At 45.6% G+C, this 15,766-nt stretch overlaps 1 protein-coding gene across 1 annotated transcript in view; it reads left to right on the top strand.

The window, feature by feature from the left end:
- The window catches only part of CDH26 (cadherin 26), a 66,552-nt gene that overhangs the window by 34,172 nt on the left and 16,614 nt on the right, over positions 1 to 15,766 (top strand). The window contains 7 exon segments of the mRNA XM_060232965.1: positions 1,371 to 1,556; positions 1,662 to 1,930; positions 2,448 to 2,590; positions 4,088 to 4,321; positions 5,548 to 5,772; positions 6,876 to 7,012; positions 11,540 to 11,620. Of these exon segments, the coding sequence (XP_060088948.1) occupies positions 1,371 to 1,556; positions 1,662 to 1,930; positions 2,448 to 2,590; positions 4,088 to 4,321; positions 5,548 to 5,772; positions 6,876 to 7,012; positions 11,540 to 11,620 (1,275 nt within the window).

The following is a 15,766-nucleotide window of genomic DNA, read 5'->3' on the forward strand; positions in this document are numbered from 1 at the left end:
GGAGTCTCAAAGTGGCTTACAATTGCCTTTTTCTTTCTCTCCTCACCTTGTGAGGCAGGTGAGGCTGAGAGAGCTCTGAGAGAACTGTGACTGGCCCAAGGTCACCCAAGAGGCTTTATGTGGAGGAGGAGGTGGGGGAATCAAACTCGATTCTCCAGATTACAGTCCACCGCTCTTAACCACTGCTCCACACTGGCTAGGAAACAGGAAAAGGTGGAAGCTTCAGGACATGATTCAAAATTCTGGTGTAGTCCGCCTTCTGCTTTGCATCAGAGTATTACATCATCTATATTACGCTGTTCTGTGTCCTTTGGTTCATCCTTATAACAAGATATTATGTCAATTATGCTCTGAGTTTTTGGATTTTTCTTCTGGACCAATTTAGCTGACAGTAACGTTTTCCACTCCACAGTGTTTTCAACACTGTTGCAGTTCCCAATTTGCCATCACAAACCCTTTAGAAGGATCATGATTTGATGTATATTGGAATCTAATTATTCTTGGTGGTCTGATATCTACATAGGATAGGCATGTCCCTGTGCTCAGTTTGAACATTATCATTATTATTATTTTATTTTTGTAGCAGGAACTCCTTTGCCTATTAGACCACATACCCCTGATGTAGTCAATCCTCCTGGAGCTTACAGTAGACTCTGTACTGAGAGCCCTACCTACCTCACAGGGTATCTGTTGTGGAGAGGGAAAGGAGATTGTAAGCCACTCTGAGACTCCTTCAGGTAGCAAAGGGCAGGATATAAATCCAATCTCCTTGTCCTCCTCACCCCTCCCACCTTCTGATTGGGGTGTAAGGAACTTGGGGATCTCCATTCCTACTTGTATGTCACAAAGGGAGCTTTGACTCTCGAAAGTTCTGTCTTTTAATATGCTACCAGACTCGAATCTTGCTCTTCTACTGCCGACCAGCATGACTGCTCACCTGAAACTCTTCTTCTTTGTGGTCCTGGTTCATTTAGAATTGTTACTTGTGTAGTGCCAACTTGGGTTGCAGTCCTTGGGAGAGCCAGTTTGGTATAGTCGTTAAGTGTGCAGACTCTTACCTGGGAGAACCAGGTTTGATTCCCCACTTCTCTACATACACCTGCTGTTGTAGCCTTGGGTCATCCACAAGTTCCCTCAAGGCTGTTCTGCTCAAGAGCCGTTTCTGTCAGAGCTCTCTCAGCCCCACCTACCTCGCAGGGTGTCTGTTGTAAGCTGCTCTGAGACTCCTTCAGGTACTGAAGGGCAGGATATAAATCCAATCTCTTTTTCTTCTCTTCTTGGCCACAATCAAGCCTGACAGAAAACAGAGTGGAATGTAGAAAGCTGACTTTCATATATCTTGCTCGCCTTTTCCATGCTTTCCTTCCCAGTATCGACTGGATGTCACAGAAGGCCAAACAGAAGGTGATGTCCTACGCCTCAGTGTGGAAGATAAAGACACTCGAGGCACATCTGCTTGGAAAGCAAAATATAAGATCGTGAGAGGAAACGAAAGAGGGAATTTTATCATTAAGACAGATCCTAACACCAACGATGGGGTTATAAGCATCATAAAGGTAAAGTAAGTTTGACAAAAAATGAAGACGTTTGATGAGGCAACCAGTCTGTGGTGTGCCGACACAGAAATTTCTGATGTTTTTTCTTGTCGTTATTGTTTCCAGCCTTTGGTTTATGATGACATCCCTGGAAGGAGCCTCGTCATATCTGTGGAGAATGAAGAACCCTTTTCTTCATGTGACAGAGGCCAAATGCGGAGCCTTCATGTAACCCCCAGGAATGCAGTTGTGAATGTTACTGTCCTAGACACCAATGATGCCCCTCAGTTTCATCCTCCTGTCCTTGCTCTTCGTCGAGAGGAAGGGATGAGGCCTGGGACCCATCTTGGGCAGTACACAGCTAGGGACCCAGACAGGGTCTCGAATGCAATAAGGTGGGCAATTCTCAACTTCTGCATAAAGTACCCTCAGGGGTGGAATTCTAGCAGGAGCTCCTTTGCATATTAGGCCACACACCCCCTGATGTAGCCAATCCTTCAAGAGCTTACTAGGCTCTTTTTTGTAAGCTCTTGGAGGATTGGCTACATCAGGGGTGTGGCCTAATATGCAAAGGAGCTCCTGCTAGAATTCCACCCCTGAGTACCCTAGTTATTAAGCTCTGCTGAAGAGGCTTGCTTTCTTAAGGTTCTGCACCTATGAGCGGTTTGCTGTGTGGGTGTCCAAAAGATGGCCCTTTCTTTGGTGACCCCCTAAGCAGGGAATCCGGGGAAGCTTACCAGACTGCCATAGCTCTCTAAGAGTTGTCCTTGAAAGGGCAGCAGCTATGAGAGCTCTCTTGGCCCCACCTACCTCACAGGTGTCTGTTGTGGGGGGGAAGGTAGATTGTGACCGCTCTGAGATTCAGAGTGGAGAGCGGGATATAAATCAAATATCTTTTCCTTCTTCTTTAAGATATAAAGTAGCTTTTGACCCAGCTCGCTGGGTGGCTGTCGAAGAAAGCTCTGGGATTTTAACAACAAAGGAAATCCTGGACCGAGAATCTCCCTGGGTGAACAGCAGCACCTACACCATCCTCATCCATGCCATTGATGATGGTAAGTTCCTTTGAAAAAGCAACACGAAACCATACCTTAGCTGCCAATCAATCATGCCTCTGCCCCCCCCCCCCCGATCTAGCCCTGGCTTTGTGTTTTTCACACACAAAAAAGAGACTGGTTCTTTCTTCCTGGCTATGTAAGCCCACCAATCAGAGATCACGTAGCCAATTTGATGACATCGTAGTGCCACACTACCATTCACATTAGGTTACCTGATAACACCAAAAAGCCATTTCAGAGCAATACTTCCTGACCTCAACCAAGCAGGACAACATATTTTGTATTAAATCGAAGCAGGGCCTTTTTTGTAGAAAAAGCCAGCAGGAACTCATTTGTGTATTAGGCCACACCCCCTGACATCACCATTGTTACACACAGGGCTTTTTTGTAGAAAAAGCCCAGCAGAAACTCATTTGCGTATTAGGCCACACCCCTTGATGCCAAGCCAGCCGGAACTGCGTTCCTGGGCGTTCCTGCTCAAAAAAAAAGTCCTGTATCTAAATTCTTTTCAAAATCAAGCCAGTGGATATTTTCCAAGAAGTGTTTATTAAATTATTTTTTTCTTTTGGCAAACTGGGCCAACTATTTCAACTCGATCCAGTTTCCTACTTGTAAAAAACTAGCATTCAGGGGTGGAATTCTAGCAGGAGCTCCTTTGCGTATTAGGCCACACACCCCTGATGTAGCCAGTCCTCCAAGAGCTTACAAAAAAAGAGCCTTGTAAGCTTTTGGAGGATTGGCTACATCAGGGGTGTGTGGCCTAACCTGCGACATTTATCCGTAAATAATGGAAATCAGGGATAAACTGATGTTAATGAATTTTAATGGGATTTCTCTAGATAATAAATGGTCTGAGACTTGATTTCAGTGTGTAAAACCAGGTATCTGTCATGCTTTCCCAGTACATTATGAAATGAAGATGCAGCTTGGTTATGTTACCAAGCGTTCTTTGTTGAGTTTAATGACTTGTGATACCCGAGCTGAATGTACTTTTATTAGCCATATGCATATGTACATAAATGCTGTCAAATTGCAGCCAACTTATGGTGATCCAAGAAAGCGGCTTTCAAGCCAAGTGAGACACAGAGGTTGTGTGCCGTCGCCTTCCTCTACACAGGTGTCCCACACAATATCCATAAAACTCTCCTCCAACACCACATTTCAAATGAATCAACATTTTTCTTGTCAGCTTTCTTTGTTCTCCAACTTTGCATATTAGGCCACACACATAGCAAGGGGGGATACTGTGGCAAGAATTGCCTGGATCTTAGTTGACAGCAACACACCCTCCTTAGAGTTTTCCGAACTTGTCCAACTTGAATGATGTAAGAGCTAAGGAAGAAAATAGTGAGGAAAGTCTTTGCTGAGGAGATCTCTTTGTTGGTTGCATCCCTAAAACTAGCTGATGAGTGAACTCCATTTCTTGTCCCCTTCCTACTTATGGGGTGTGTGTGTTGAGCATTTCAAATTGATAATGATGCATTTTCCTGTTAGGTGTGCCACCACAGACGGGCACAGGCACCGTCCAGCTTTTCCTGTTTGACATTAATGACAGTGCACCAAAACTCATCACACCATTTCTGGAGGTCTGTGAGGGAACAGAGAAACGTCTGTTCCAGATTGAAGCTGAGGACAAAGATGACTTCCCTCATGCGGGGCCTTTTACATTCCACCTGGTTGGGGGCTCAGAGAGCACAAAGGATGTTTGGAAACTGGGACAGAATTTTGGTAAGTTCTCCTGGCAGTTGGCATGTTCTGTCATTACTTTCTGGTTCTTTCCGCACTGGGGGAGGAAACAGAAAGAGAAGTCTCTTATTTAATACTACAAGATGGGTTGAACTCTTTGACTCTGTATATATTTAGAAGCTTTTTATGCCTCCTCTCCAGGGAAGCTGCCCGCCAGCCCTAGGGCGAGTGGTGCCCTAGGGAGGCCTGCCACCGCCTCCTTCCTCCGTGGCGTCATCCCCCCACTGCCCGCACAACAAGGGAGGGAAGATGGAGGTGGAGTGGGGAAGCCGGCACAAAAGTGGGGGAAGTGGCAGGAGAATGAGAAAGGTGGTGCAAAAGCGAGAAAGGGGGTGTGAGAGCGAGAAAGGCAGCACGAGAGTGAGAAAGCTGGCACGAGATTGAGAAAGCTAGTGCAATAATGGGGAAGGCTTCTGTGAGTCACGTGGGGGGTGCCGAATTCAACATCCCCCAGGGCTGGTGCCTTAGGCAAATGCCTAATTTGCCTAGTGGAAGGACCAGCCCTGAACCTACCTAAGATAGCTTACAAAATAAAAAAAAAACATAAAAAGATAAACCATTAAAAGTTAATCGACTCAATTCAAGTCCAGTAGCACCTTAGAGACCAACAAGATTTCCTGGGTATAAACTGTGAAGGTTTAGTTCTCCATTCATCTGGTATCTGATTAAGGGAGCATTGTCTCTCAAAAGCTTCTTCCCCCAAATCTTGTTCTACTGCAGACCAACATACCTATCTTCTAAGACATTAAAAGTTATTAAATCAAATTCAGCATTAAAAACCATGTTAAGTTAGTGGCCAGGAATGGGCACAAACCAATACGTTGTTTCACAAACTTAAGCAGTTTGTATCAGTTTGTGACCCCTGCTTTCTGCTCCCTGCCACTTTTTGTGGGGAACAGAAAACAGGGGTTTAAAGGACTCTAAGCCATTTAAACCAAACAGCTGAGCAGCAGGGAACAGAGAGCACGGGGCTAAATGGTTCAGAGTCATTTAAACCCACTTTTTGCTCTTCACAAACTGCCTTAAAATTCATGGAAGTTCATAGTGGTTCTTCAGTCTGCAAACATTGCTTTGCAAAACATGAACCAGCCAAAATCCATGATGAACTTTAGTTTGTGAGCTGGTTCGTGCCCATCCCTATTAGTGGCATGGACAGCACTGTGTGCCTGCCCCCACCCCCCACCAAACAACCTTCTCTTCTTTCTCAGGTAATTCAGCTGAGCTGCTGATGTTGAAAAGCCTCCCTGCTGGCAACTACTCGGTGCCTTTCCGTATTTTGGACAAGCAGGCCTTCTCCAGGGACCAGAGCCTCTATGTCAGGGTGTGTCCCTGTCTGGATGGGAGGACGTGTGATCCAGAGGCTGCATATGCCTAAGCGGTAGTTGGGGGTGGAGCGATTGCTGCCATCTTGGCTGCGATCTTCTTATTCATGTGTGAGTAACGTTTTCGCTTATTGGCAAAAATTGCTACATAGTTGAGGCTACTACGGATAAATGAATTCTCATTCTGTTGACTTCTGGGAGCTTATAGAGTAATTCTCCTTACATTTGCCTCATTAAGCCATTGGCAACTGATTTTTAATAGGAACTGAGTTTTGATATTGTTGTACTATCAACTTTGGATCTGATCACTAAACTCCAGTAGGAGCCCTGATGGAGTCTACGTTCTTATTAATCTTGTTATTAACTGACCAAAATGAATAGATCCCTTCTCGTATTATCCATTTTACCTATCAGTTCTAAGGACCTCTTTCACCTGTGCATTTGTGCACACAAATGCATGTGAAGAAGAATTGCAGATTTATACCCCACCCTTCTCTCTGAATCAGAGACTCAACGGCTCACAATCTCCTTTATCTTCTTCCCCCACAACAGACATCCTGTGAGGTGGGTGAGGCTGAAAGAGCTTTCACAGAAGCTGGCTTTTCAAGAACAACTCCTATGAGAGCTATGGCTGACCCAAGGCCATTCCAGCAGCTGCCAGTGGAGGAGTGGGGAATCAAACCCAGTTCTCCCGGATAAGAGTCCACACACTTAACCACTACACCAAACTGGCTCTCTCTCACACACATGCACACAGAGAGGCTAGTAAGGAATTTGTCCATATGATGGCAATAAGAAAACTGCAGCTGTGAATGATGCCAATATAATGGGCCTTAATTTCCCTTGATGCCAAGTTGGAGATTGTGACTAAGCAGGACACATTCCCTTCATCAAGACGACACACCCTCCTCAAATACATGTGCAGGGAATTCAATTAAAACGTTTAAGCCAGTAATGCATTGAGTTGCCAACTGTGGTCTGGGAAATTCCTGGAGATTTGGGGGTGGGGTCTGGAGACAATGGGTTTGGGGAGGGACCTCAGAGGGCTATAATACCATAGAGTCCACCCACCAAAGCAGCCATTTTCTCCAAGGGAACTGCAGTCTGGAAATCAATTCTAATCCTAGAAGATCCCCAGGCCTCACCTGGAGGTTAGTAACAGAAGCAATGCATCTTTGGGGAAGCATCTAAGATCACTTTCCCCTATTCTGCAGTGGGCTTAGGCCTCCTCCTGTGGTGCTCCTGCTATTCTGACACAGCCTCGAAGAACAACGTGCCTTTCATTCCAAGTGAAACGGGAAACCAGTCTTTAATCCACTACAATGAAGAAAGCCACCAAGTGCTGTCTCAGGTGAGCAACAAGACCCCCAGGCTTTCTGTACTTTAGAGCAGTGCCCCCCAACCTTTTTGGCACCAGGGACCAGTTTAATGGAAGACAATCTTTCCACGGACCGGTGAGGGAGGCAGCACTGCGGTTTTTGCCAGGCTGCCCTCCCTCGTCCACGCCACATCCCTGTCCCCCATGGGGGTCTTTAAATGGGGTGGGGGGGGGAGACTGGGGCTGTTTCTGCCTCCCCCTCCCATTTAAAGACCCCTGCCAATCAGCTGAGAGTTGGAGGTCTATAAATGAGGGGTAGGCTAACGTCACAGCAGTGCTGCCCCTTCTGCCGGTCCAGGACCCAGGTGGACGAAAGAGGCGGTGTGGCCTCACTCCGAGGCTGCCTCCCCTGTAACCTCTTTAGTCCAGGACTGCTGTGCCTCGCTCCACGGCCCGGTACCAGTTCACAGGGACCCCTGCTTTAGAGCACTGTTGAACTCATTCGTAATGAGGGCCGGATCTGACATAAATGAGACCGTGTGTCATAAAATGTAATGCCAGGTAGCAGAGATATAAACTTTTATGAAGGACACAGACCAACACAATTAAAGATTTAAAAAACCCCTTAAAACATGTTCAAAAGATTAGTAGGCTGTTCAGGTGTTGTTCAGGTGTGTATCTATAAGTTGCAAACCTACTTTGGAGGTATTGACATTCATAACAGAAATCTCTCATGCAATGCTGTGAGCCTAAGACCTAAGGGGTGCTTTGAGCCTAAGGTGAAAACATGAAATGTTTGGACACTGTGAGCTTTTGTACATAGGTTGCTTCATGTGCTGGTCAGCCAGTGCAGAAAACAGAGGCTTTGCTCTGTAGCTCCTGTGCGATTGAGCAAGTCTGGCAAAGAAGCTGTGATGTAGAAAAGAGCAAGAGAGAGAGACGGAAGCAGATAACAGTGAGTTGCTTGTGGGCCTGACAGGAGCCCTCTGGGGGCCTGATTCGGCCCTTGGGCCACACGTTTGACACCTTTGGCTAAGGTTCCCAGGCTTCCCTTCTTTTGAGTCTTGCAGTGCTTTCGTAGTACTGGTTTTATTGACAAGTAGAGAAGCAGACCATGGTAGAGCAGAGCCCAGCAGCATCTCGGGAGGCAGCTGATCTCCAGAAGCTATCTCTGCAACCCTTTCAAGGTTGCACTCCCAGCTTTCAGCTATTTCCAGCTATCATTCTTTCAATTGCTTTTTTATTCCATCCTTCCTGCAAAAGGGTCCTGGAACGCCTTACAGTATCACTGCAGGCAAAACCATAGCGGTAGATTCATTGGCAATAATTAGACTATCAAGCTGATTATATCCGTGTATAGGCAGAAGCGCATACCTTGCTTTTGGTGCCAGTTTGGTGTAGTGGTTAAGTGTGAGGACTCTTATTAGGGAAAACCAGATTTGATTCCCCACTCCAACACTTGCACCTACTGGAACGGTCTTGGTTTAGCCATAGCTATTGCAGGAGTTGTCCTTGAAAGGACAGCTGCTGTGAGAGCTCTCTCAGCCCCACCCACCTCACAGGGTGTCTGTTGTGGGAGAGGAAGATATAGGAGATTGTAAGCCTCTGAGTCTCTGGTTCAGAGAGAAGGGCGGGGTATAAATCTGCAGTCTTCTTCTTGCATGAAGTCCAGGCTGTTGGTCTTTCTATTTTGGAGTAAATAAGAAACATCATATACATTTTGCCATCAAGATGCAACCGACTTATGGCAATGCTGTAGGGTTTTCGAGGCAAGAGGTCCGTCAGTGGCTATTAGCCACAAGGTATTGATGAAAGTCTCTGTCTGGGGCAGTGATGCTTGGAATTCTTGGTGCTTGGGGGGCACGCTGGGAGGGTTTCTAGTATCCTGGCCCTACTGATGGACCTCCTGATGTTTTTTGGCCACTGCGTGACACAGAGAGTTGGACTGGATGGGCCATTAACCTGATCCAGCGTGGCTTCTCTTATGTTCTTATGTTACCTTCAGGAGTGGTTTGCCATTGCCTGGCTCTGTGTCACGACCCTGGTGTTCCTGGGTGGTCTCCCATCCAAATACTAGCCAGGGCCGACTCTGCTTAAGTTCCAAGATCCGATGAGATCGGACTATCCTGGGCTATCCAGGTCAGGGGTGGTCCCCCAGTAACTAGTTCATTTCAGAAATGGCCGAAGACTTGAGTGACTCTACAAATGCCACTGAACCCTTACTTCCAAAAACGTTTTAGACCTATACTTGCACTGGTAACATTGAGCTCTGCTAACTTAGTTTATTAATCACCATTTTTCTCCCTGAAGGGGTCCAAGGTTTACAAAATTAAGAAACACAATAGGAAAAAGATATGCAATTTAAAGAAAATAGACGGTGATGTTGTTGGGCACGTCTTGAATCCAGTGGTCCTGATCGTTTAAGAACATGAGCCATGGGTGAAGGGCCAGAAGCCCTTTGACTGCCTTTTGGTGCATGACTCTTGGCCATGTCCATAGGGATGCTAGCTCTGGGTTGGGAAATACCTAGTGATTTTAGGGGTGGATCTTGGGGAGGATGGGGCTTAGGGAGGGTACAACATAGGCACCACCCTCCAAAGCAGCCATTTTCTTCAGAGGAATTGATCTCTGTTGTCTGGAAATTAGTTGTAATAGTATAAGATCTCCAGGCCCCATCTGGAAGCTGGCAAACCAGTGTGCCCAAGTTTACACAGGAAGAGCAGGACAAAGCAGTTTAGGTGTTGCAGCTGGCAGCACTGAGGTTCCTCCCATTCTACCTTAACTGCTTGTGCTATATGTTCTTGTGCTATATTTACAAGGCCTGATACTACACAAAGTACCTGCCACATTCTAAGTGGTGACATCAATTCCGGCAAGTATACTTGCCTGAGCATTGATAACTGCAAATGTTAATCTTCTTTGCATGCTGTAAAATGGCCATTTAAATTATTTCCCAGGAGCTTTGGAAGTTCTGTACTGAAGAAGACTGCAGATTTATACCCACCCTTCTCTCTGAGCTCAGAGAATCAGAGCAGCTTATAGTCTCCTAAATCTTCTCCCCCCACAACAGACACCCTGTGAGGTGGGTGGGGCTGAGAGAGCTCTCACAGCAGCTGCCCTTTCAAGGACAACTCCTGTGATAGCTGTGGCTAACCCAAGGCCATTCCAGCAGCTGTAAGTGGAAGAGTGGGGAATCAAACCCGGTTCTCCCAGATAAGAGTCCACACACTTAACCACTACACCAAACTGTATCCCATTAATTATGGCTAGCTTTATACAGGAGGTTGCAGGGGCACTTCTAGTCCAAATGAGTGGTCTTCAGCCTTTTCAGACCTGAGAGCTGCTGAGGACAGGACAGGAAGTTCCATGACATCACAGACATGTGACCAGTTGAAGAGGAGAACCGGTCTCTGAAGCAGCCTGTGATAAAAGGGAATCCGCTCCATCGTCCTTCTCCTCTTAGCTTGCTTGCAGAAAGAGAATAGTGCTGCAGTCAAATGACGCTGCCATATACTCAGGTCTTTTCTTTGTAGGAAAGGCCCAGCAGGAACTCATTTGCATATTAGGCCACACACCCCCGACAGCGCTATTATTTTGCAGGGCTTTTTTGTAGAAAAAGCTGAGCATGAACTCATTTGCATATTAGGCCATACCCCCTGACACCAAGCCAGCTGGAACTGCATTCCTGCTCCAAGAAATTCCTGCAGCTACTGAGTCAGACTCTTCGTCCATCAGAACCAATATTGTCTACTCAGGCTGGCAGCAGCGCTCTGGGGTCTCAGGCAGAGGTCTTTCACATCCTACTTAAAGCCTTATATGGCCGAGGACCTGCCTACCTAAGGGACCGCCTCTCCCCATATGTTCCCCAGAGAGCACTGAGATCTAGCTCTCAAAACCTTCTAACAATCCCTGGGCCAAGAGAGGCTAGATTGAAGGCTACTAGGGAGCAAGCCTTCTCAGTAATGGCCCCTCGATGGTGGAATCATCTTCCAGAGATGGTACGAGCCCTGCGGGACCTGAACCAATTCCGCAGGGCTTGCAAAACATTTCTTTTCCAGCTCGCTTTTGAGGCAGAACCTGACTAATTTGACGTGTAGCCATCTAGCCATCTGTGGATACTATGACTTACAGTATTTTAGCACCTATTTTATCTGTTTTATCTATTTTAAATAATTTTATTATGTAATTGATTATATTTATTACTGTTCACATTGTTTTACTTGAATTCTGGAATTTTACTTGAATTTACTGGAATTCCATGTTTGTGAGCCGCCCTGAGCCCGCCTTTGGCGGGGGAGGGCGGGATATAAGAATAAATTTATTATTATTATTATTATTACTTGATGCTTTCTACTGGAGATGATGGGGATTGAAATTGGGGCCTTCTGCATGCCAAGCAGATGCTCTAGCACTGAGCCACAGCCCCAGGTCTTGACTCTCTACAAACAAAAATGGCAGCCGAGAAGGGGTGCTGACCTAGAAGATGGGTTGAAGACTGCAGATCTAAATGATTATTTCACTAACCAATGACACTTTTCGCCTGGTTTTTTTCCCGTCTAGGACACGCCTGATGCTAGATATCGTATTTCACCATCCGCTGTGTATGCAGAAATTCTCAAGGAGAAGCTCCCAGCTCTTAAGGTACCCACAGTCCTCCTAAACAGAACATTGTTTCCCTCGCCGTCATAGATGTTCTATGCCATCCTGGTGGTCATCTCTTGAGAACTCCTCCTTCCCAAGTCTCAATAAAATGAATACAGGTCTGACACAGGTTCAAGCTGCTTGCATGAGCTCTGTAGAAGAAAAGGGCTGAAAGGAGCCATGCAAGACATCTAGTCCAACTCCCTGCTCAATGCAGGATCAGCCTAGATCAGGGGGTCAAACTTCCTTAATGTAAGAATAAACATCGGGTGTTTGAGAGCCGCAAGACATGAATGTCAGATGTTTGAGAGCCAGAAGACAGGCAGGCAGGAAGGCAAATAGATGAGAGGAGGGAGGGAGAGGTGGAAAGAAAGCAACTTTAACTTTAAATGTGTTTTCCAAGCTGCTGACCGGAGAAGTGATTTAAAGAGTGAAATGCCTTCTCCAAGCTGGCCAATGAAGTAGTGGGGGCTTCAAGAGCCACACAGTATGTGTAAAAGAGCCACATGTGGCTCCCGGGCCACAGTTTGGCCACCGCTGCCCTAGACCATCCCTGACAAGTGCTTGTCCAGCTGCTGCTTGAAGATTTCCCATGAGGGGGACCTCACCACCTCCTTCGGTTAGCTGAACCCCCAGTTAAATAACTCTTTATTGTTAAAAAGTTGTTCCAAATATCCAGCCAGCACCTTCCCACCCTTAATTTAAACCCAAAATTGTGAATCCCCTTCTCTGCTGCCAACAGGAACAGCTCCCTGCCTTCCTCTAAGTGACAGCCCTTCAAACACTTACGGAGACCAATCATGTCCCCTCTCAACCGCCTCTTCCCCAGACTGAACATTCCCAAGTCCCTCAGCCTTTCCTCATAGTTCCTGGTTATTTATTTATTATTTATTTTGGTTAATTTATATTCCGCCCTTTCCCAAGCGGGCTCAGGGCGGATTACATACAGATAAACCAAGCAGATACAATACAGTAAAAGCAATAAAGCCAATAAAATACAGTTAAACAGCAACATAACACAGTGCAGTATAATAAAGGCGGGCGGGCTTATGGTGCAGATACAATAGTTCAGATCACTGTGGGGGAGGATAGCTGATGGAGTAGGCAATAGAGCAAAGGGTGTCCGCCCGCCTGCCTCAACCAATGCCTGGCGGAACAGCTCCGTCTTACAGGCCCTACGGAAAGGTAACAAATCCGGTAGGGCCCGTATCTCCACAGGGAGCTGATTCCACCAGGATGTGCTTGATTGTTCCATTATTCCTGCCCTGCAGCCCTCTCTTATTGGGCTAACAGGGAGGTTTGTGTTGTCCCATATCGTCCCTGTTACCCTCTCTTTTTGTAAAAAGGTAAAGGTAGTCCCCTGTGCAAGTACCAGTCATTTCCGACTCTAGGGTGACATCGCATCATGACGTTGTCACGGCAGAATTTTTTTTTACGGGGTGATTCGCCATTGCCTTCCCCAGTCATCTACGCTTTCCCCACAGCAAGCTGGGTACTCCACTGGGATCGAACTCTGGTCATGAGCAGAACTTGGACTGCAGTACTGCAGCTTACCACTCTGTGCCACAGGGCTCCTCCTCCTTCTTGTACATTGCCCCGTTTCTAGGGTTACTAACAGGGCTGGCCCTAGACTGACTGGCACCCTAAGCAAGGCTAACTTCTGGCGCCCCCCCCCCACCCCCATACTGATAATGTCACAGAGTCACATGGGGGGCACCCAATTCAGCACACCCAGAAGGCTAGCACCCTAGGTAATTGCCTAGTTTGTCTAATAGCAGGGCCAGTCCTGGTTACCAAACTCCAGGTGGTGGCTGAAGATCTGGGATTGATTTCCAGGATTTCTAATTGATTTCCGGGAGATCATGGCAGGTCCTTGGTTCATTTCCCAGCATCTCCTGTTGAACATTCTCAGATAGCAGATTCCGGGAAAGAACCTTCTCTACCTGAGACCATGAATAGCCTTTGCCGGGCAGAGGAGTTAATATTAAACCAGGTGGACCAATGGTCTGATTCTCTACTAGGCAGCTGCATATGAAACAGAACTTGATCAGCCTCAACGCTTATCACACTGTGGAGCTTTCTTCCCGCCTCCGCTTCACCTATTCCATTCAGTCTGTTTTCAGTTTACAAGCAGAGAAAAGAGAATCTCCATCTGCTGTGCTGCGTGATTGGTTTAGGCATCTCACCCACAGTGGAGCTCATGTGCTCCAGAGGTTCTCTGTGAATTCTGCTTTACGCATTGCATTAAGAGTGGAGCAAGGGGGAGCATGAATCATTGCACGTGTCTTACTCTACTCCATAGTTGGCCAACAAACAAAACATAGGTTTTGAATTTCATCTACAGCTGAGGGATGGGAACAGAGCTCAAGGTGGCTTACAGAGCTCAAGGTTTCTTGTAATATAGATTAAATACGTGTAATATCCTCCAGTCTCTCTAGAAATAACATTGTCTAATAAACACATATTAGCCACAACATGTCCCAGGTTAGCCCAATCTCATCAGATCCTGGAAGCTAAGCATGGTTAGTATTTGGATGGGAGACCACCAAAGAAGTTCAGGGACAGAGTTAATGCTTCCTCTAAGGTATGGAGTCTTGTGAGCAAAAATTCTGCTTCCTGAGCTACTGGCATTAAAGTTGTGAGCAAACAGTTTGGCTGCTACATAAATTGGTTTGCTCTAGAGCCATTTTTCTTGAGCTAAGACAAAAATGTGTGAGCTGGAGGCGAAATGATTGAGCTTAGAGGGAACACTGGTCACTGTGCAAAGGCAGGCAATGGCAAACCACCTCTGTTAGTCCCTTGCCTTGAAACACTATGGAGTCTCTATAATTGTTTTACTCAAGTTTTATTATAGACTCATTACCATTACTACCTGTTACAACAGGTAGGTGTACCATAATAACAAATCAAAAACAACACAATTTAAAGATATTTCAAGTGTTACCATTCCACACCACTTAATATATATATATATTTATGTCTATTTATATTTTCTATATTTTTATAGCAGAGGAATAATAAAGCTTAACAATGCTAATTTCCCTAACAGCTTTTTAAAAAAAAAAACTTAATGCCACACGCATTCAATATAGCTTCTTATCTTCCTTCTCTTGATTATTCCTTCTACTCTCAAAAAAAATCCATAAAGAATAAATTGTAACAATATATCTCAGTCCCTGGAGACCTTAAAGTTTAAGGTCAAAAAGAAAAAAAGAAAAGAAACTCTTTCTTCTTCTTCACCTGGACTGAATTAAACAAGGAGGGAAATTACCCAGGTGCTCTCACCATCTGTCCCCACCCAGCTCTTAGTTCTGAAAGAAGAATCAATACTTATATATTATAAGTTTCTTCAGCTTTTCCCTTTTCTTGTTGCTTCAGTTTCTTTTAAATAGAGTCCATATTTTCTTCCAAATTAACACGGGTTATCCTTGGAGGGATGAGAGGAGAGCATTCCTTTCTCTTATTAACTCTTGATATTGGAGAGGAGGGAGTTAACTTGGATATTAATATCTCACCAGAGGCTGCGTCATATGCTGTAAACGAAGTGGAGCCTTTTTGGACACATAGTTTGCCTGATTGTAGCCATTTATATTTAATTTTTAAGTCCCGCAATTTGGCAGTTGTGTCCTTAAGGTCTCTTCTGATTCTTAAAAATTCAGGAGGGAAATCCGGAAACACTTGAATCTTTAACCCCTGGTAGTCCAGGCCTCTTCTCTCCCTAGCCTCTGCAAAGACTCTTTGCCTCATTCAATAATCCTTACACTGCACCACAATATCTCAGGTATAAGACAAATTGTCTTCACATACCTTGCCTACACGATATGCTTTTTGGATGAGTGGAAGAACCTCGACCTCCAGGTGGATTACTTCAGCAAGCCAATTTGCCATGAATATATATAAGTCCATTTCTGCTTCCACATCTGATTTAAAGCCTCTAAATTTTAGGCACAGCTCCCGGCTACGAAAATCCACTGTTAAAACCCGTTCCCTCATCCATACATCTGCTGTTATCTCTTGAGCTTTTTTTAACGCTTCTTGCGCCGTTTGAGTTGCTTGCTTACAAGAATTCTCTAATTCATCCAGACGCTGACACATTGGTTGAAGCATAGAAGTTATGTCGTCTCGTATTTCCTCTCTTAGTTTAGA

Source organism: Heteronotia binoei, chromosome 2 (genome assembly GCF_032191835.1).
Source record: "Heteronotia binoei isolate CCM8104 ecotype False Entrance Well chromosome 2, APGP_CSIRO_Hbin_v1, whole genome shotgun sequence".
Lineage (NCBI taxonomy): Eukaryota > Metazoa > Chordata > Lepidosauria > Squamata > Gekkonidae > Heteronotia > Heteronotia binoei.